At 40.4% G+C, this 22,310-nt stretch overlaps 1 protein-coding gene across 1 annotated transcript in view; it reads right to left on the reverse strand.

Annotated features, from left to right (window-relative positions):
- Positions 1-22,310, reverse strand: part of SLC44A5 (solute carrier family 44 member 5) — a 254,553-nt gene that overhangs the window by 92,734 nt on the left and 139,509 nt on the right. Inside the window, exon 2 of the mRNA XM_087820525.1 lies at positions 14,920-14,968. Within this exon, the coding sequence (XP_087676651.1) occupies positions 14,920-14,968 (49 nt within the window). The remainder of the gene's footprint in view (positions 1-14,919; positions 14,969-22,310) is intronic.

The following is a 22,310-nucleotide window of genomic DNA, read 5'->3' on the forward strand; positions in this document are numbered from 1 at the left end:
AGGAGTCAAACTGAGATCTCCTGCATCATAGGTCGATGCTCAACCACTTAGCCACACCGGTTGGGCACAAATATATACTTTTAAATGCATGTGTTTATTTGAAAGCATACACAATGTATTGACAATACCTGCTATCTCTAAGACAGGATTCTGTGGTATTGGGGAGTCTATGCCTTTTCTATATTGTTTGAATCATTTACCCAATGTATTACCTAATTAAATAAATGAATATATTCCTTAAAACAAAACCCTTTCTATGGCTGTTCCAACTAGTAAATAACAATCTTATTTCACTCTGAACATTCCCACGGGAGCAAAAACCATTCAGTATGTGTCATACTGGCTTCTGATTTTTAAGAAAATTAAAATTTAAGTCTCAGACCATAAGATTGTGGCCAAAGGACTTCTCAAAGTTTGGCACACTCAGGCAACAAAAGCTAATTAGAGATATTGAGAGAAAACACCATGTTCCTCATTAAGGATGCTGAGATTATGTCTACTCAATATCAAGACAGTTAGTCAATATGATCAATCCAATGAAAGAACTGGGCCAGTTCACAGGAGGTACAACTCAGTCAGGCAAGTCATTTCATCAATAATTGGACCCCGCTCCCAACACAAGCTTCTCTCTCTTTCTACACACACACACACACACACACACACACACACACACACACACACACACACACACAGGAACTTACTAGAGGTGAAGCCCTAGCTGTCTCCTACATTAAGTCTGATTTTCAGCACTTAATTCAGCTCTCTCTCCTGTAACTGAAAATCCTATTGCTCTTACAATCCACGACACAATTTAGTACATAACAGCTCTGTAAAGTTGATGCATGTTAGCTTAACTACCCAATTGAACTGAAAATGATACAGATGGCACACAAGGTTAAGGGAGTAGGCATGGTCTACTTATCCGAAATAGATCAGAGTCAAATGCACAGCACACCAAAACTACCATAAGCTAGATGAGAGAAACCAAGAGCATTGAATAAGTTCATAAACCCAACACAAATATGATGCACAAACATCAAAGCCAGGGTTTTAGGGAGGAAGGTGATGACAGTGTGATAGGAAATCAAACCTCTTCTAGGAAGGAAGAGATGGAGTGTCGTTTCTTTTTTTACTGAATAGGAGAAAATTAATGAATAGTATAAAGATGGATGTGTGGTTATAATTTTGGTTTCCCAAATCTGAAGAAGCGAGTTGTGAGAGCAAATGCACAACTGTAAAATAACAGTCTTTCTCCACTTATTGCAGGGGACAAGCTTTCCCTTCTGTGCAAGGGAGACTTGTAAAATGTTAATGCCCATTACAAAGAAGTGTTTTCAGGAAGGGAGTATTAAAAAATAAGGCACATGAAGATCATCAAGTCAGGTACAATTTTTTTCCTTTAAATTTTGAGCAAACATTACTTATTTCCTTTTAATGTTCAGCATGGATTTTAAGCTTTATTTTTTTGACTATCACAGAAAGTATCCTGTGAAGAATAGATAACAAATTACCAAAAACATAAGATATGTAATAATTCATAAGGCCACAACTTTGCCAACATGAAAGGACTGTTCTTGAAGACGTTCACCAAATAAACAAAAGGCTTCCAGTCTGAAACAACTTCGTAATAATCTGAATTCGAAAACCCAGGGCATGGCCTGGCCAGAGTGGCTCAGCAGTTGAGCATCAACCTATGATCGAGGACACTGAGGTTCAATTCCCGGTCAGGGAACATGCCCAGGTTTTAGGCTCGATCCCCAGTAGGGGGCGTGCAGGAGGCAGAAGATCAATGATTCTCTCATCATTGATGTTTCTCTCTCTCTCTCTCTCTCTCTCCCTCTCTTCTCCTCTCCCTGAAATCAATAAAGATATTTTTTTTTTTAAAAAGTCTAGAGCATGGAAAGCGATGTGTATGCTTGTAAGTCATGAAACACAATTACCTCTCAGATAAATTTTCAACAAGTAACAGAAATAAAAGTGACAATATATTGTGTGTTGGGAAGCTTTAGTCTAATTTGATCATGTCCAGACTTTAAAAATGTACAGCTGTGAAATTGGTTATTCTACCCATTTAGGTTTATAAGGCTGGCAATATAAAGCCGTCCTTTTCTCAGAGACACTGTATATGGAATTTGGGCAAGTTCATACCCTGTAAAGGGTGTCTGAGTGATGGCTTCACTGTCAGAATAGAAAGGCATCTCAAGTAATGCTTAACTCACTGTTGCACACTATTTATACAATAATTCCTTATTGAACTAACCAAGCAAAATAAGCATTTAAAACACTAATACACAATGTGGAAAAGATTTATATGTCAATACTCAGATAAAATATGACATATTTTTTCACTAAGTTTTTCCCATAGGTCTATCTAGAAAATAGCCTTGGCATTGAAACCCTGCCCAGTCATTACATTAAGGGAAGCAGTTCAAGTGGCTGCTAGTGAGTGAAGGGAATCCTTCCCGGCCTTGCCTTTCTGCTTCCTGCTACACCTCTGTATTCTCGAGTCCTCTATGGTTCTGTTCAGGCTTGGTAACCTGGCTCCGCCCTGCTGGTTTCTGAATGACTTTAGAATAGCGGGATACTGCTACTAGGATTGCCCCCAGAGTCCTCATTTCACATTCTACAGCCCAGTCACAACGTGAGCACTGCACCCGCGGGCCCAAGTCCCCGGGAGCTGCCTGCTCCCTTCCAGCCCTGCTCGCCTTCCAACTGTGCCCACTCACTGGTCTCTTGTTCCATCTGGACACAAACTACCTCTACTTTTTAAATAGTAAAAAAAATCTCTCTTCCCATCCCTTCATCAAAAGAATCCACATTTAAAATATGTATAATTACTGACTGCAAGCAATTGAAAAACAAATTCATTAAATAGCAAAACAGCCTGAGCACAGCAATATTTGAGAAATGTATGGTAATACATTCTTCTAACACAGCTATATTTTTCTGATACAGGCATATGGTAATGAAGATAAGCATTAGCTTCTCCAAAAAGAGAGAATATGGGTTCCTTAGAAACATTTTAGCTGGAATCACAGTAAAGGTGAAGGGTCAGATGTCTGTGCTGAATGAACCATCAAGGACAAGGTTAGCAGAGACTAAGAGATCCAAACAAAAATGGACATAATGTAATGTATGGTGTTTCTCCTCCTCCCTCCCCCCCACCCAGCAAATTCATTAGTCAGCTGTTACTGCTAAGGGTTCTGCTGCCCGAGGTTCACCACCTGGAGTTCTCTCCTGAGCATTAGTTGATCATTTAGCCCTACTTAATTCCCTTGGCAAATCGCTACAGGGGAAAAAAGTACAAAATGCTTATCATGCCTTTCAAGCCAATCTCAGGTGATCTGTTCAGCTTAATCCCTAACTTTTTTTGGCCCTTGTCTCTGGTCCAGACCCTCTGAGGCATGAAGGACATGCTATGCACTCACATGCTGTGGTCCACACAGAGATGCACAACCAGGTTCCCCTCCCAAGAAGCACTTGCTGCACGACTCTAGCGAGTGTGGTCACAAACAGCCTCCAGCCTCCACCTCAGGCGCTTCACCCCAGTTCATGCCCTCCAGGACAGCTGACAGCCAGGGACTGAGCCAGGCGGGTTCATAAATGTGCAGCCTTTGCAGAGTTACTCTAGAGCCCTGGGCGGGGCAGTACTCGCTCCAGGGCTCCCTGCAGCAATGGCTGAGGCTCTGTGGGGTCTGGTAGCAGACTGATGTCTCCCTCTGTGTAATCCCACTTCCTTGCCCTTCTTTTCACAGGCGTTGATCCCTAATAAAGAGCTTACACCCAAAACTCCATCTCAGCATCTGCTCTGGAGACCCCCAATCTATAACACGTGCCTCAGAGAGTCTGATTCTCTTCTTCATTCTCTCTCAAAATCATTCTCCTCCTCCAAGGTCCAGCTCAAATAATGCCTTCAAAAACACTTCCTGATCTTCCCAATCAGGAATAACTATTCATTTTACTTTGTCCCTGTGAATTATGCTTGCACCTCTATTTAGCAAGTCATTCATTTTTTTATATATTCAAGTCAGTGGTTTAAATTGTAAGTTTATTGAGAGCATAGTCTGTGCCTTACTCATTTCAGTGTGCCCCAAGTCCATAACAGATTAGAGTTATGAATGAAGGTATAAACTAATGCATGATCTGAATCTGCCTACACTTCTACTTTTTTCCTTCTCAATTATAACTGAAATGAAATCCTGCCAATTTCACATGCCCAGCCCCCTCTGCTTTTGGATATATGTTATATCTAGGCTCTGCTTTCCAATCTAGATAAGCAAATTTGCTTTGCTTGGTATATGCTTATCCTGTCTTTAAGCCATCACAGAAAAGATGCCTCCTTCGACAGCATGATCCTTCCTTCTAAACATTGTTCAAGACCCTCCTACTATGTGAAATACCCAGGGTATTGCCACCCAACTCCAGCTATCTCAGAATCTTCACGTTCACTTAATTTAGGTATCTAATGTATATATTCTAGATTAATAGTATATGTATGTTCACTTCCCCACTTTCCAAAATGAGTGCTTAATGCTTTCTCCTTTTGGTCCTCACATGCCTGGGCCTGCCACCACTTCCACTTCCACTTCCACCAACAGCCCATCCTATCTGATGACCTTACCTCATAATTCACTGAGAAATTAAAAGCAAGCCATAAGAATCTCTCTTCTTTTCATCACCAAAACCATTGACATTCAGCACATCTACCCTATTTCCTGCTCAGCATCTCGCAGTATGGATTAGGAATCCGTGTTCCTACCAAAAGCCAGACTCTACAATTGTGTTTTGAACCCCAGCTTCAGGATTTTGTTTCTATCACTTCCCCTTCCTTTTGCATCATCAGTGTTCTGAAACATCACCAGCAGCACACACTACCACGTTCTAGCATCTTGTGTCTTCAGAAAACCCTGCTTTGATCCCAGACCCTCCTCTTCCTCTAATGAAACTCACTGGCTACCTCCGGGTCACTGCAGACTTTCATTTTGCCAAATCCAATGGTCTCGTCTCGGTTTTTATCTTGATTGACTTCTTAAAGCGGTCACCACAGTTTTAAACAACACAACTTTGAGATAGGGAAATGAAAGCAAGCTCTTCTTGTGGCATTCCTTTCGGCTTCTGCAGCACTGCATTCTCCTGGCTTTTCTCCTGACTCGCTGGGCGCTCCTTCTGTCTCCTCTGCCCGCCCCTCCCCTCTGTTTGGCCTCCAGGTATTGTCAAGCCGAGTTTTGTCCTTGGTCCCTTCTCCATCCTTCTAAGTGACTCCACTCATACATTTGGCTTTAAATATTACTTACATGCCGAAGACCCCAAACCCTCGATCGCCACCCCTCATGTTATTCTTCCTGAGCTCCTGACACAGCGTCACCAGGAGGACACCTATTCGCCATCTCAAACTCAACTCAGACAAAAGTGGAGTCAATTCCTGCACCCGCAAACCTGCTTCCCCTCATCTTTCCATTCTCAATATAGGGGATCGTCATCCACCCAGGTGTTCAAGTCAAAAATTTAGCAGTTATCCTTGGCTCCTTTCTCTCTCTCGCTCCTCTTATATCAATAAGTACCGCCACCTCCACCACAAGAACACAACTCACATCTATTCACATCTCTCCAGCTCCACGACCACCACCCTAGTCCAAGCCACTCCTTCGCTTAGGTGGCTGCAAGAGCTTCCTTTTGATCCCCCTGCTCCTGCATTTGGACTCTTATGAGCCATTCTCCACACAGCAGTTAGGGTGAATTTTTAAAACATATTAGATTAACTCACTGCCTCACTACAGCCTTCCAATGGCTTTGTTTAATAGCACTTACTACATGTGCTTGCAGGGATCTCCTACCAACCCGCTCCCCACCCCCTACCTCCGCCCACCATGCTGCGCGCACACTGGCCTTCTTTCTGTTCCCTGAGCATACTAAGTTTATTTCTGCCTTAGAGACTTCACATTCCACTGTCCCTCTATCTGAAATGCTACATCTTTTCATGGCTGACTCCTCCTTATCATTTGAGTCTGATTTCAATTGTCACTTCCATAGAGAGGTCTTCCATCACCACCAAATCTATGTTACTGCTTACACGCACACACACAGCTAGGCACTATCACATCACCCTGTTTTATTTTTCCCCTCATATTATTAAACGGTCATATTTATTTCTCAGATGTTGTCTTCCCTGTCTCTTCCCTCTTCCAAGAAAACTAACACCTCCTCTATCCTGCTCATCACTGTGTCTCTAATGTCTAGAGGAGACAGAGCATGCAATAGGTGATCAATAAATATTTGCTGAGTGAGAACAAATGAATATTAGTCTTTGGAATAGCAGCCACACCCACACCCAAGAGGCAGACTCCGAGTTCTCTCTTCCTCAGCTATACTTCCCACATTGAACTGTAAGGTCTTTTCAGCTCTCTGTCTCTTCTATTTTTAATAATTCCTGGAGGGAAAGGATATTCTCTCTTTGTGTTATTACCAACTAGCATAATTCTTATTATAGAGTAAGGTGTACTATAAATATTTCCTTAAGAAATAAAGGAAAGAAAGGATGGGGAAGAAGCAGTGTGACAAAAACCTATGAATCCACAGAAGGATGACCCTCAGAAGAGGCTGAGTAATGGCCACAGCACTATCATATTTGAGGTAAAACAGTCACCATATGTAAGTGAAGCTTCACTTATAGGTTTTAATGCTAGGACTTTAAAATCTTCACTTAAAGCTCTTGATGAGATGTTGTCCAATCCTACACCATTTTCAAATGACATTCATATGAAATGAGAGTTCAAATTCCTAAATGTGATGTTCTGCTAATAAGAAAGTAGTATCTATTTCTCTGGGCTATTTGCATTGCTAGGACTTATGGAATACACCTCATAGTATTTTTCGATTTGAGTGTCCACAGAGAGCAGGACACTGTACACAGTGTTGACCAGAGTATGCTGTGTCAAAGCAAGCCACAGATTTGCAGATCCCAGTACAAAAAGTTCAGCTCATTCTGTATCTCACTCTTTTTATGTCAGAGCAGTCATTAAAATGTTATGACCATTTGCTTGACCTGTGATCCAAGTCTGGGAAAACAGAATTCAAATTGTATCACAGGGAGCTACAACTGTCACCCTGCGATAAAGGCCATGTATTATCTTCCCAGGACATGGAGATGACATTTATTTGCTTATTTAATTGTTTTAATAGAAAAACTCACCTGAAAGAGGATTCAAATTAAAAGAATCTTGACATTTTTAAGTAGAACCACACACAAAAAATAAACCCATTCTTTACAAACAGAATGCTATCCAAGGAGCACATAATGTATAACTAGTGGTGCATTGATAGAGAGAAAGAAAAAAAAAAGCCAGTGCTCATCATTAATTACTTGCACAAATCCCAAATGCTGATCTCTGTCCTCCAAGGGTATTACAAAGCAGATGACAAGACAATACATAAGTACCAAAAGCTAGATAGAAATCTCAAGCAGCAGGTACTGCATACCATCCAGAGCAAAAGCTGCAGGATTTCAGTAGAGGGAAGGCACTCTGAGGCTAGCATAAGAGGAGGGAGATCCTGAGCAGGAGCCTGGAGCAAGGAAGGCCACTTTATGTGACAGTAAGGTGATTCCCCAAAACATGAAACATTAGAAAACAATGCTGTTTTCTGAGAGTTACACTATGAAATCAACACATAATTAAAGCAGAGAAGTATATAAGTCACCTCAATGAGACTGTAAGCTTTCCAGTCCAGCAAGCCTTGACTTTAAACTTCCTGAATTTATTAACATGATCAAACAGTTCTGCCATCCAAGCACTCTTCAGGTTAGGGCTTCAAGTCAAATTAATATGAGGACCCAATGTGAGGATCCTGCTCTGTTAAGAGACAGAGCAGGCCAGCAAAGCCTGGTGCCATTAGACATGCCTCTCATGTAATTTCCGTCTGACTATATATTCATCAAGCAACCTTTTGATAATTAGATTCCTTGTGTAGTTTGCCTAAAGGGAGCAATGTGCTTGTCAGGCCAACAGGAACACTAGGCCTTCTCAACAATTAAATTTCTCAATGTAAATGATTGCATTGGCATTCTGGTCTTGTACATCAGTCTCTTGTGAGCTTTGTTATTGCTGGTCATCATCCTAGAGTTGGAGTAATTCTAGGGCACTGACAAAATCAATTTTCAGACCCTGCAGAAATGTACGTGGCTGGTTTGGCTTAACAAAGAGTTCATTTAGGGGTTTAGAAATCCCAGAAAGAGTCATTAAGGTAGATGTTGTTAAGACAAAGTTCTGTAGGAATTTTATGATATTAAGAAATTTGGAGTTAATTTTTAGGCAGTGGGAACTCACTGAAGTGAAATTTGAATGGGGGTGTGATACGACCAAACCTGTTATTCATGGGTCTAGCGTATGCAGCTCTACTTAGCAGAGCTCATGGTTTAATTAAGGGGTTAGCCAAGCAAACAGTTAATTACAACACACATTATAAGTGCACAGGGTACTCTGAGAGCACAAAAGAAGGTGCCTACAGTTTACTCTAGAGATGATCAGGGGAGTATTTTTCCGAAGAGAAAACTTACACAATTTAAAATTAAATTCTTTCAAATATTCCCCTTACTTGGATACTTTTTTAGTTAAAAGAAATATATTAATATTTTAAAGAGCTTCAGAAGTATATTTCTGGCTTTCTACTAAATATTCCTACTTGGGTATGCCATAGGCATCCCAAACTCAGGATTTCAAAATCTAAATTCATGGTTTTTCTCTGCCCTTCGTAATCATTCCTGCTCCTCCTCATGTGTTCCTTACCTTGGCAAGAGTAACCATAACCCATGTAATTATTATACACAATTAACTAGATTCTTTCTTCTACTCCCAGCATACAATCAGTCCTAAAGCCTTGCAAATTTCTGTCTTCTTACTACCTCTTCGATTTCTTCTCTCCCAGGGCCACTGTCTTAGCCCAGGGTTTAATCATTTCTCAGCTGGATTACTGAAATAGTTTCCTGCATGGTGCCCTGCTTTTTTTCCAAGTAGCAGGAGATGAGAAAAAAAGCAGAAAATAAGGATCTGTAACCTGAATAAATTCGAGCGGATACTGGTTTCATTTTCTGTGATGGAAAAGACTATGGGGAAGTTTTAGAGCTTTGGGGTGGGAGTAGAAATCAAAAGTTCTATCTGGCCAAATTGTTTGAGTAAGTATTATGAACTCAAATGGAGACATCAAGTAGGCAGTTGAATACAGAAATACGGAGGTGAGTGGAAAGGTCTTTGATAGCGAGGTAGGCTTGGGAGGCATTGACATACAGATAATATTAAAAGTCACTGACCGAGACTAAAAGGAGGCAAGAGAAGAGCGGAAAGCCAAGGACCAAGCCCTGCGGCGCTCCAGGACTGGAGGTCAAGCAGAGGCTGAGGAGCCCGAAAGGACACTGACAGAGAGGCTAGCGAGGCCGAGGAGCTGCAGGTGACTGACGCCAGGCAGCCGAGAGAAAAAGGCGTCTCAACAAGGACAGTGGGCACCTTTGTCAGTTGCTGCTGCCAGATTAAAACAAAAAATGTCACCCACTGTGCCTGGCAAGATGAAAGGCATTGGTGACCTCAATGTCTGTGTGAGGAAAGTGGTGGGAATAAGTCTCTGCTGGAGAGAAGCTGAGAAGAAAGGGAGAGATAGAGACAACTGAAGCAAGTACAGCAGTGCCTCGGGTTCCGAGTGTGACCCGTCCCGGAGGCCGGCTGAGGTCTGAAATATTGCAAACCCGAGGGGTCAGCAGCCCACAGCTGGGCCTCAGGCCTTCGCCCTTAGACGAAGCCGCAGGGCCTGTGCCCCTTCCGAGGCAGGTTCGAAACCCGAAGCATCTACTTCTGGGTCTACAGCGCTCGAACCCGAAATGCTCGTCAGCGGAGACATTCGAAAACCGAGGTGCCCCTGTATAACTATGCAACTCCCCCAATTGAAAGCAAAAAAGAGGCTCACCAAAAAGCATTCATTCCATGTTTTTCAGAATAAAGTCCAAACTCCTTACCTTAGCACACAATGCTCCTCATTAGCTGGATTGTTGCTACCTAAGTAATTTTCTCTCCCAACCTTATTCTCCCTCCTTCTGTAAGAACTTGCACTGCTCTACACGAGTGAAGCAGAGTCTCTTCCTTCACACAGCCCGTTCTCTCTGGGTTACTCTTTGCTCTTTCCTATATAAGCAAAGCTCTTACAGGTCCTTCAGGGCCTTTCCAGCATTATCATATCAGGCAAGCAGGACCATCCCCTTGCCACATAATTTACAACCTTCCTAGGGTTCCCATTGCAACCTGCATCCCTACATAGTGTTTAACTCACTACATTGCGGTCTTTGGTTTCACTGCAACACTACCCTCCTCTTCTGCTCCAACACAAGCATACACATCAAAACAAAAGCAAATTTTTAAGCTTGGGATCAGGTCTAGGAGGTATGTGTCCCTGGTTCTGGCCATAAGACCTTTTACAGAGTAGTGTTCCCTAGGTGCTTGCTAAACAAAAATATCTAAAATTGATTCTGTCAATTTTTTACTTGAAATCCTGCAATGTCTCTTCAGAGTCTATAGAATAAAACACCAAACACCTCAACATGATGCAGAAGCCCTTGGTGATTTTGCTTGTTCTTACCTCTCCAGCATCATTTCTGCCCACTGCAGACTGATCCTCAGGCCCCCTACCACTCATGCATGCACACACTGGGTGTTCTGCTTACACCTAACCACTTCCAGGGTGATTGTTCTCAGGCCTCTGCACACTTATGCATGCTGCTGACTTTTCTTGGAATGTCTTTGAAAACCAGCTCCAGGGTCACCTCTGCTCTGAAGTTTTTCCATATTCCCCTTTCCCTACTCCTAGCAATGCTAGAAAACACTCTCCTTTGTTCCCAAGCCTCCATCCAGAACTTTATTTTTGCACTTACCACATGAATCCCTTTATTATGTGCCTTTCCTATTAGACTGCAAGTTCCATTGGGCAGGAACATTGCTTAGTTCATCTTTGCATTCCTAGCACCTAGCACAGTGCCTGCCACACGAGAAGCACACAGTTAATGAATATTTTCTTTAAATCCTTTGATTTAAAGGTGTTTAAAGTTCAAAATGTTATTTTTAAACTTTGTATCATTATTTTCATCATTATGACAAACAATATAGAGGTGATGACTTTTTAAAGTGCAAAACCAGAAAAAAAAGCAAGCTCGCATATTGAAGAATATAGGGGCAGGCTACAAATTTTCAAGATGTGTGTTTTTCTACACCTTCCTGTGAAAAGGAGTCACACTGCTAAATAATTTACTGCACTGGGCCATTTGTTCCATTCAGAATTAGGTGAATAAATGCCAGGTTTAGAGCACCTCTTCAATTCACATTTGCATTGCAAAGAATTAGCCATTCAGGCAATTATTTATCTTTATTTTCCTTCACTTCCCTCCATATTTTGAGACTACTTACAAGTTTTCAAAGGACGGGCTATGAATATAGGCTTTTTATGTCAAACTACTTTACAAGTCAAAATGGTTTGTAGCCTCTCTCAGACATTTTTACAACATAGAATCTACATTTTTTCTTGAACTTTGTACACTTTTTTCTATAATATATATTTTCCTCATATTTTTCCATGATAATAAGCCACCTCTTAGATATTTAAGTCTCCTCTATGGTGACAAGAAGCATACCAATTATTTCAACAAGAAACAAATACAAAAACTGCATAAACTGAGAAAACAGCATTGTGTTATCACAATAATTTGAGATGTCTAGTTGATAATGACACTTAGAATTCACAAGAGCATGTGGTGAGCATTGGCATAGTGCTTCATGTGTGTATCCCAGGTCAGAAGCTGAACTCTTTCTTCTGTGCTTTGGGATTAAAGCCTGAATCACAGAGCCCTGGCTGGGTGGCTCAGTTAGTTGGAGCATTGTCCTGTGCATCAAAGGGTTGTGGGTTCGATTCCTGATCAGGGCACATACCTAGGTTGTGGGTTTGATCCCCAGTTGGGGAGCAAGCTGTAGGCAATCAATCGATGTTTCTCTCTCTCTCTTTCTCTCTCAAAAAAAATAAAAATAAAATAAATCAATAAACATATCCTCAGGTGAGAATTTAAAAAATGTTGAATCACTGAGTGATAGAATTTCCAAACTGAAGAGGCCTCAGAGGTCATTTAGTCCAACTCCTCCATATGAATGCATCCCTTCTACAACATCCCTAGTAAATGTCTCTTCACTCTTTCCTTGAACCTCTTCATGGCTTGAAGGGGGGAGGGGGAACTTACCACCTCCCCCCTCCCAAAGCTCCAGGTAAAAATAAATGCATCTTACTACATTTTAGACAGATTTTCCACCTTCTGTAATAACAGTTATTTTCAGCATTGTGAAACTTACCAATTTGTTTAGTCTGAGTCATATGAGTCTGTTTTGTGTATAAGGAAAGGAAAAAAAGGCAATTATGGAACATGCAAGGCTTTCATTTCTATTTACCTGTCTACCTATATGCTGCCTCTTTCCAGGAAGGATCTTAAATGAAATGACTTAAGACACGTGGATGCAATAGAGTTATTAAAATAGAAATTCAAAGTCCTGAAAAGAAATTCTTGACTCAAAGGCTAATGCAGTTGCTGGCACTGAAATTAAATTTATCCATGGGCTTTCTACAAGTCAATATAAAAGGAAAAATATAGTATATTACACAGTTCTCCTTATCTGATGGAGGAAAGTATACTAATTCTCCATTAAACGAAAACTTTTCTGAGTTTCAAGTAACAATGGGAATTTCTCATGTAGCATCTTATAAAAGAGATGTATTTCTTAGTTTTCTATGTGCATTCATTTCGCCCTCTAATGTACTGCCAAGAACAGTGCTGAATACTCCCTTAAACAATCACACACCTCACTACCTCAATCCAACATCAAACAACCTTTTTGAAAAGTCTGTTGAGCATAGACAAAGCATGGGCTCTGCCTAACTACTTTTCCAAAGGGGGCTGGGAAAACACCTTAAACTAGCAAAATCACTTTCTTTGGTCAACATTATGTGGCAATAGCTTCCATATTCCCAAATTTTAGTATATGAAAAGAAATGAGAAATTGAGTTCATCTCTCCTGGGGCATTACCATCATTCCTTCACCTTTTTTGGAAACAACTGCAGTTGGGTGATCACTACGCACAAATCCATGTCCTTGTGAACTGAGAGAGGTGTATAGAACATGCAAGCAGGGAGTGGAGTAAGGGTCTGCCTGAATACCTGATAAGACGTTGGCTCTCTTAGTGATATTATGAAAGCAAAAGGTGTTATTAAAGCTGGCCTTGCTGCTGGAGGTAATATGAAGAATCTGGAGTTTCTCACTTGCCCCTTAAACACTCCAAATTATTTTCCCAGGAAGGGCATTATAGAGCCCTGCAGACTGAAAAGTTACTGTGACTTCCTGCAGTGAAGCTCCTGTGGTTTTACAGTACTTTCCCCTGTTCTTGGATTAAAGAGTGGGGGACATATGGTCACACACTGACCATTTCGCCTCTGAAGGCCTTTCTGGTGCCTAGCATCATAAAAGGCCCTCAGTAAAAATAAATTGCTTTCCTCACAGTGATTATCACAGTTGTTTGGACTTTACCTAGACTACTTGGTTCCATCATTAAATTTTAAATTACTGAAGACAGAGAGCTCTCACTTCCTTGCCCACACATGAAGCCAGCCAGGCCTAGCTCTGCTTCCTTCTTTATGGCTAGAAAAGACACCTGTCATCTGCGCTTCGTCTGTCCAAATGTGGCAGCTCATGTTCTCTTCTTTCTTTCCTTCCTGTTAATAATATTGGTGTCATTATTACTGTTGAAGTATCTGGATTACATCTGAAGTTCCCTTGAGACCAATAAGCTAGATTCAATGATCACAAATGAGTTATTGTAAAGTGAGTGCAAATACAGTGAAATTAACTTCCATATTGAATGAGGCTATTGGTACCCTAGACAACCGAATATAGTGATGGTGTTACCACAGAGACAATGAGGGAGATCTCACACTTATTCTGAAGAAGGCATAGGAACACCTTTAAATGAGTAACACAAAACAAATGAGCTGGGTTTTTACAGAATTACAATACACTGAATAAACATTTGTTTAAAGCTAGGATAGTACAGGGACATCACAGTAAATGCTAATGTACATGCTGATGGTTGGCAAGTGCAAATAAGCATGCTAATCATTATTCCACATCACAGTTTATTATGACATACAACTGCCAGAAATCAATGTCAAATCCAAGCACGAACCAGCTACCAACAGCATAATTTTCTCTTCATTTTTAGCTATTCTGCCCTCCAAAGCCCCTTTATGATTAGCAAGAAGCCTGGGAATAGGGGATGAAAGATAAAAATAAAAGAGGTCTATGAGTTATTAGATAATTTTTAAATGCCATGCATTGGGGGAGAATCGCCAGTTGAGACAAGTACATATTTCCCTAGAGGATTTTAAGGTATCCCAAAGCGTGCATGATGCACTGGTGAATGGTGGTCTCTAAGAAAGCTCCCTGCTTTGTGTAGCTGAGTCGCACAAATACCTGGTGTGCAAGAAGTTGGCATAGCAACTCTGCACTGCAGTTGTGAATCACAGAGTAAACAGGTGCATAAAACAACTACTTGAATGTGCTTCTCCACAAAGTGGTTAAATCTTGTAAGCATTTTTTTGGAGCTTCTCTTTTTGAGAAATACAAACTCTTCACTCTAACAACTTAAAGCAGCTCATTTGCTGAACAAGAGAGGTATTCGTGACTCATGGAAAGATTTATTCTCTGTATTTTCCCTGGATAAATAAGATGACCTTTAGCCTAAAATTTCCCCCTCACAGTAGACATAATTCTCCATTGACTAGAAAACAGTACTAAAAAACAAGTTTTTCTGTGTTTGTTTAAAAAATTATGTACTTCTAGGAAAAGAATTGCTTACCTCTTGGCAACAGGTCCCTTGAAATCTGGATCAAATTCTCTTGAATCACCTGCATTTAAAACAAATAGCTTTTTAAGCACATAAGCCAATGAAATGGAAAATAAATACATATAAAATATGAATAAAAAATCTACATCTTGGCTAGTCAACTGCTCAGTGCAGTGTTGAATTCATCCTTCTGTCCAGTGAGACTCCAGTTATACCTTGCCTACAGCTGTCAAACTTTCTCCCTCTTTCCAGCTAGAAGCAAGACTAAAAAGAGTCATTAAGGACCATAATCTACGCACCTTGCACACATAGCCTCTCACTGTTCTGAGCAGCAACGATATAGAGTGTATACCAAACAGGAAATCTGAAGCCCTTCCAACCTACAAAGACGTTTTGCCATCTGCCATGGCCAAGTATTGCTGAGTACTTGTGAAGAGCACAGTATAACAGAGATGCCTGCTTATCCCAGTTCTCCCTGTCCTCTTGGGGGATTAGGCTTTGCTTCAAGAAGCTGGAATATTAGTCACCGCTGTTCTCTGCCATGTTTGCTGTATGACATATATAAATCATTATTATAATATATAAATGTCATTTGTATTGACTTTTTTTTTAATTTTTTTTAGACCCACTACCAGACTTCACACCATTTGGGGATATGCCCTAGTCATTCATTGTTGCATCATGATTGTAATATATTACCCTCATCATAAAGCACCTATTGTACTCCGAGAGCTCTGAGGGGATACGGAAGATAGATAAGGTGTGGTCCCTATTTTGGAGACCTTACAACTGGTGGGGCAAGGTCCACATATCGATTCAGTCAACAGATGTTTTTTGAGAATCTTTATATACCAGGTCCTGTGCTATAATACATGAACAATGAATATACCATATAAAACAATTAATAAAGGACTAAATTGTGTGGTATTAGCTTTAAGTGTTACAAGAGCTCTGAGAAAGTAGGTTTCATCAAGGACTAGAGGAGTCGAGAGGGTTTCATTCCAGAAATGAGATTTTTTTTTTTAACAAAAAGGAAAGGAGAAATATGCTGGGTGGTTAAAACTAGAATTCTGTTAAATTCTGTAACTGTTTATTGATCTCTTGTTATGTGCTCTGCATTAAATGAGGCACTACAGGAGATACAAGATTTAGTGAAGCACAGTTTCTGTCTTCAACAAGCTAACAAACTAGTGAGCAGGGAGAGAAATAAGAAAAGTATACAAATCACTATAATACAAGGAAGGTATGACAAGAGGGGTACATAAAAAGTATTAGGAGAGTTCTAAGGATGGAAAGGTCACATTCAGTTGAGATTAGTCAGGAAGGGTTCCTAGAGCCACAATATTTTGGGACAGGTAAAGTTTAGACCTGTAGAGATGACTTAAGTCATAGAGCTGGGAATGCATGTCCTGTTTGTGGGGATGGGAAAAAGATCAGCTTGAATGGAGTACTGGATAATGGGCTAGGAGGGAGGAAAAATAAAGCGGAATAGAGTATGGGATCAGACTACAGAAAGCCTAAAACCAGGGATGGAAATTATTTTTCATCTTAGGCCACAGGGAGCCATAGGAGTTGAACAAGGGGGGCATGGTAGAAGCAGGGCTTAAGGAAGAGCAATCGAGCAGCAGTGTGCAAGTTGTATTACAATGTGCAAAGTCAAGGAGACCAACCAGCAGTCTATTGCAATAACAGAGGGGAAGTAACGTGAGCTACTTCCACCGAAGAGAAAGATTCAAGACTCATCAGAGTGGTCAGGTGGCTTAGGGATCAGGAGTAATGGCGCGAGAGTCAGGCTGCTGTTCTTTATCACTTACTTTCAGTGACCCTGGACAGGTCATTTCACTTCTCTGAGTCTCAGTTTTCATATTTGTACATGGGGATTGTAGCAGTACCTATGTCATAAAGTTGTTATGAAGATTGAATGAATTAATACCTTTAAAGGTGCTAAACACAGTGGCTGGTGCTTAGTAAGCCCCCAATGTTCATTATTAGCCACATAATTGCATGAAAAGATAAGTAGAAGTTGATGCATGTTAAGACGTGGGGTTGTTGTGAGCAATTTTTCCTATGTCTCTTAGCCATCTGTATGTCCTCTTTGGAGAAGTGTTTATTTAGGTCCTTTGCCCATTTTTTAATTGGATTGTTTGTCTTCCTTTTGTTAAGTTGTGTGAGTTCCTTATGTATTTTGGATGTGGGGTTTAAAAAACAGAAGTCAAAGATGGCTCCAAATCAAGAGCATACAGATCTAGACATTGTGATTCACAGTTACTTCTGGTCTTTTACCTCGGTTTAAAGAAAGGTTGATGCTATTAAAACAGTTGGGAATGTTAGTGGGTGGAAGAAATTATGAAGTTGTTATAAGAAAAAGAGCATGAGATTGATTTTTGCTCTTTTTAAGTTTGAAGTGACAACTAATTGAAAAATCCGGCATTCAACCGCAGTTAAGAAACTGAAGCCTTGGGTCAAGTCTTGAGATACATATTTGGAAATCAAGTTTATATCATGAAAAGTGATGAGCTCCATTAAGAACATTGGATCTGTCAGGTATGCAGAGTAATGTTATAATGACAATAACAATAATGTTTAACATGCTTTTATTTATTTATTTAATTTATTTTTAAGAAGTTTAAGATTTTTTAAAAATATCTTTTTATTGATTTCAGAGAGAAGACGGGAGAGGGGAGAGAGAGAGAAACATCAATTGGCTACGTCCTGCATGCCCCCTACTGGGGATCGAGCCTGAAAACCGGGCATGTGCTCTGACTGGGAATTGAACAAGTGACCTCCTGGTGCACGGGACGACATTCGACCAACTCAGCCACACTGGCCAGCCTAACGTGATTTTGGCATTAAATGCTAAGCACTGTACTAAGTGTTTTTTTGTACTACTTTGTTTTCTTGACACAATAATCTTATTAGGTAGGAGGACTGGAAACTATTATTAGCCTCATGCTACATATGTAAAAACAAGGCATAGAGAGGCTAAGGAACATGCCCACAGTCACATAGATGAAAAATGGTCCACCTGGAATCCACACCACCCAGTCTCACTGTAGCACAACAGATCCTATTAGTCGCACCCTGTAAAGCCAACATTGGTTCCTACTCCAGGAGGAAGTGTGTAAAATGTTTCCTGTTTGAGACAGTCCATATATACTTCAGTGTCAAGTGTTCTGACACACTGTCAGCTTCTCTTTTTCTGACTGCTTGAAGGACTCTGCCTCCCAGTAAGAAATATGTTTCAGGGTGTCTAATCCCCTTTCTCTGGGAGCTGACCTCCTCCAGTAGCCAAGTTTCTCCCGTGTGCCTGTTTCCTGGCAATCAGTGACTGGGTCTAGTTTGGACACGAGACCCAAGCTGGGCTGCTCATTGCTGGCCACTCTATCCCAGGACCGTAGAATTAGAATGGACAGTAGTTAGTCAGTGGGAGACTGAAACTGCAAAATATAAAGCTTGAAGATCAGAGAAGCAGAGAAAGCTGGCTTTCAGAAAGAAATTACTGAAGCAAATGTAGAAAGAGAAGCAGGGATGGGAGTTCTGCTGGACTTTAGGCTCCTGTTTCAGTCCCTACCTGAGGCCCAGAGTTCAGCTTCATGAGACACCTGTATCCTTTTACTAAAGTCTCCTTCCTTGATTTTTTTTTTTTGCTAGTTCGGTTATGGGCATCCAAAGAGTCCTACTAGTACATTCACTCTCTTAGCTCAACTTAGGTTTCAACAATTCATTTTAACAACATTTATTATGTTCTCACAATAGACAGGTGGTGGGGATCCAAGGATGAATTCTTGAGACTAAGTCTGCTTTCACGAATCTCACAGTTGAATAAGAAATATAAAATCAAGACAATAGTTGCAACACTATGTGATTGCCATGATAGAGACATGCAGAGGGTGCCATGGGGCACAGAGGGACTCATCAATGGGTAGGTGTCCTGTCTCCAGCTCCTGACTGATTCTGAACTTGGGCTTCACCTTCTACCAACCCTCTGGCCCCAGTGCCCTTTGACTTGGCTCTTCCACTCTGTGGATAACTGGTGCTGGTATTCTTGCTGGTCCAGGTTTTAGTCCCCTAAAGTGGCTGAACAGCTAAAATATCTCAGAACTCTTTTGGGGGTGGTTGGGAGGTACAAATTTCCAGCCCTTCCACCAAATACTCTATTTCTGTAGGTCTGGGATGCATCTGGAAATGTGCAGTTTTTAAAAGTCCCACCAGAAAATTCTGATGCACAATCAGACTTAGGGAGCACTAGGCCACTTAATTTATTCTGAATTTCATTCTTAACCTCTATCTTAGTTCATACGTAGTCATTAATTCTAGCTGTATGTAACAGAACAAACCTGATGGGATGGGAGAAAAGCAGCTCATCGTGATGTGTGTGAGCTTTGGGGAACACCACAATTAAGGGTAAGAGAAAAACGGACAGTTATAGAAAGAGAAACAAAAAAGTGACATTTAAGAAAGCCAAAGAATTTCAAGAAAGAAGGAAGATTATAAATGTCCCAGAAAAATGATTTTTAAGTGAATACTTACTTGTACCAAGGACTGCTATAAGTACTTTATACACACATATGCTTCGTTTGCATAATTCCACATAGAATAAGGTGAATTGTCCCCCCTTGAATTGTGCAATACAATATCAGTGGTATATTTATGATGTCATGTAATGATCCCAGTAATTCTGTGATTTAAATCATTGTTATCATTCCATTTTAAGATGAGAAAGTTGAGGCACAGAAGGGCAAGCAGATGTGCTCTAGCCTACTCAGTTAACAAGAGGTAGACAGGGAACTGGAAGGCGATCTGACCCCAAAGCCTGTATTGAGCTCCTGGGCAGTAAATTCCTCATTAGTGATCTTAGAGAGATTCCACAGATGACTGGGGAGAGAAGGTGGGATGAAAAGGGTTAGGAACTTTTACTGCTCCTGTAATTATTCTCTTTTTACATTAAAGATAAGCTGAACTGGTTTAAAAGTATCTAGGCTGGCTTTCAATTTTGGTGTGATTTGTACTTCAGCAAGTGAAAAAGGAGACTGCAGGGTAAGTGAAAATGCTATTGTCAAATCTGTCTGAAAGCTGACACATTCTGACTGTAAATCCTGGCTGCCTTAAAGTTCAGTTGAAAATACACCCAAACCACAGTCCAATGGTAAGATTTATCTGATTCCATAGAGTAATGACAGCTGGAAAGCGATGACTTCAGCCTGCCCCACGTGCTAGCAGAATTTGTATTGTTATGCAAATTTTTATTTCCTGAAATCAATACAGGGCATTGCTTTTTCAGAGGCCTTCATATGCTCTAATTGCTTTTCTGGAATAAATAGACTGACGGGCCAGCTAAATGAGAAAAGCTACAAAGCTTCACTGTCATATAGCTTAGCTAGCTGAATATAATTCACATTTCTCATTTAAAGGAAAAGAAAAAATTAAAATTGGGTAATCATAGTAAAAGCTTCTTAAGTTCACATGACTCTTTGATCATCAAAATTATGACAATATAATCACTAAAATTATTCATGATAGACAGTCGCACATTTGTTATGGTAGTTAACAGTTTGTATTGTACTCATGCAATGTAATTATTCTTACTAGAAATAATTTATGAAGGCTAAGGAAAATAGTCCAGGTAATTAATTCAATTCATGGGTGCAGATTTCACATGACTGTTGAATGCAAATGGCAAGATAAAGCGGCCAGTCATGCTTGAAAGACTTCTTTCTTTGAAAGCAATCTGTTTCTCAAAGAAAATGACACTATAGCTACCATTGATTTTTTTAAAATAAAAAGCAGAAATCTGAAACTTTTCATTTTATTCTTTTAATATATTCTCCTTCAGAACATCTAACGTGATATGGAGAGCAAAAGGAGAATTAAGGTCAGGCAAACAAGTATTTTAGGGCTTAGTACAATTATAAGCAAGCAAGTCAGATAATTTTCCAATAAGCATGGAAAAATGGTGTCGTATAAAATTAAGTCTTGCTTGAATATTCTACAACGGCCAGTGGAGAATTGTAAATAATTAAATGCTTGTTTTACTTTATTTTTTAAATGTGTTTATGACTTTGTGTCTATAAATGAGGGCCTGCCACTTCATCTAAGGAAAGGGTTTCTTTTCCTCCAAGTCTCAACAAAGGATAAAAAGCCATGTTCTTTGCCATTTCTTACAGGTTAATGTCCCTACGTCTCAGCCCAGCACCCATGGCCTTTCATGCTGTCTCACCAGCCTCATCTCCTACCATCCCTCACTTCAGACTTGATCTTCTAACAGTTCTGTACTGTGATGTCATCTCTGCCACCCACAAATCTTATGATCTAGGGAAAATTACTGTTTATCTCTCCGAAATTCCATTTTATCATCTACAAAATGGTAGATACTAGTGTAGGGATGCAGAATGAGTCACCCCAAAATGTGTTTCTGTGTATGTGGATTATTTTGAGCTCAAGGCCATGGAGACCCTTTGGGCTCAAGAGAAACTTCTGCCTTGCCCTCCCCAAATACCTAGAAGAATTTAAATCAGAGGCTTTGCCCATAATAAGAGATTATCAGAGATAACATTTTTCAGTTATCATCTGGCAGGGCAAACTAGTAGTTACTGAAAATCTTCTCTTCTTATTGTTCCCCAATGACTTTCTTCCCCTCTGAAGCCCTAAGGCACCTTACCTCAAAATTCCACACATACCTCACTTTAACTTTCTGCCCCTAAACTTCTCATGTATGTGAAGTCTCTGGCTCTCTCCTATATGTGGGGTTCCCATATGTACATATGTAATTGAATTTGGTTATTTTTTTTTCTTGTTAATCTGTCTCATGTAGATTTAATTATTGGACCAGTCAAAAGAACTTGAAGGGTAAAGGAAAATTTCTTCCTTCCCCACAGTAGCAAAAAATAAAAATGAAAAAAGGAAGAACCAATTTCTGCCTTTGGAGTGACCATGGGAAATAACAAAGTATATGTAAATTATCCTCATAACTAAAGTAGGTCAGTGTAGAATGCATGCAACCCAACTTTAGTTGAATTACCCCATAGGTTATAAGTGACACCAATAATTCTAGAAAGGTTTCAATGACTAAGCTGGGTGTGATATTTATGGAATGACATTTTGAAGGATAGGAATTCTGAAGATGCTTAAAGAAAGAAATGTGTCACATGGGAAAGCTGGACAAAAGCACATGCTCAGCCACCTCAGCCACAACAAAGACTACACCTGGGAGAGGAGACATGAGAGCAGTTAGGGAAATGAAGCACATCATTGAGAGGTAGGATAGGACTTACAAAGCCCCTCAAGTCTTCTTGTTACCAGAAAGGGGACCCTGGCCCTGAGTGGGTCTGCCTAGGGCCAGCTGGTGTGTGGGTTCTTGATTTCATGAAGGGAAGATGTCACAACATAAGTCTAGGTGATTTGTA

Source organism: Miniopterus natalensis, chromosome 9, assembly GCF_054644295.1.
Source record: "Miniopterus natalensis isolate mMinNat1 chromosome 9, mMinNat1.hap1, whole genome shotgun sequence".
Lineage (NCBI taxonomy): Eukaryota > Metazoa > Chordata > Mammalia > Chiroptera > Miniopteridae > Miniopterus > Miniopterus natalensis.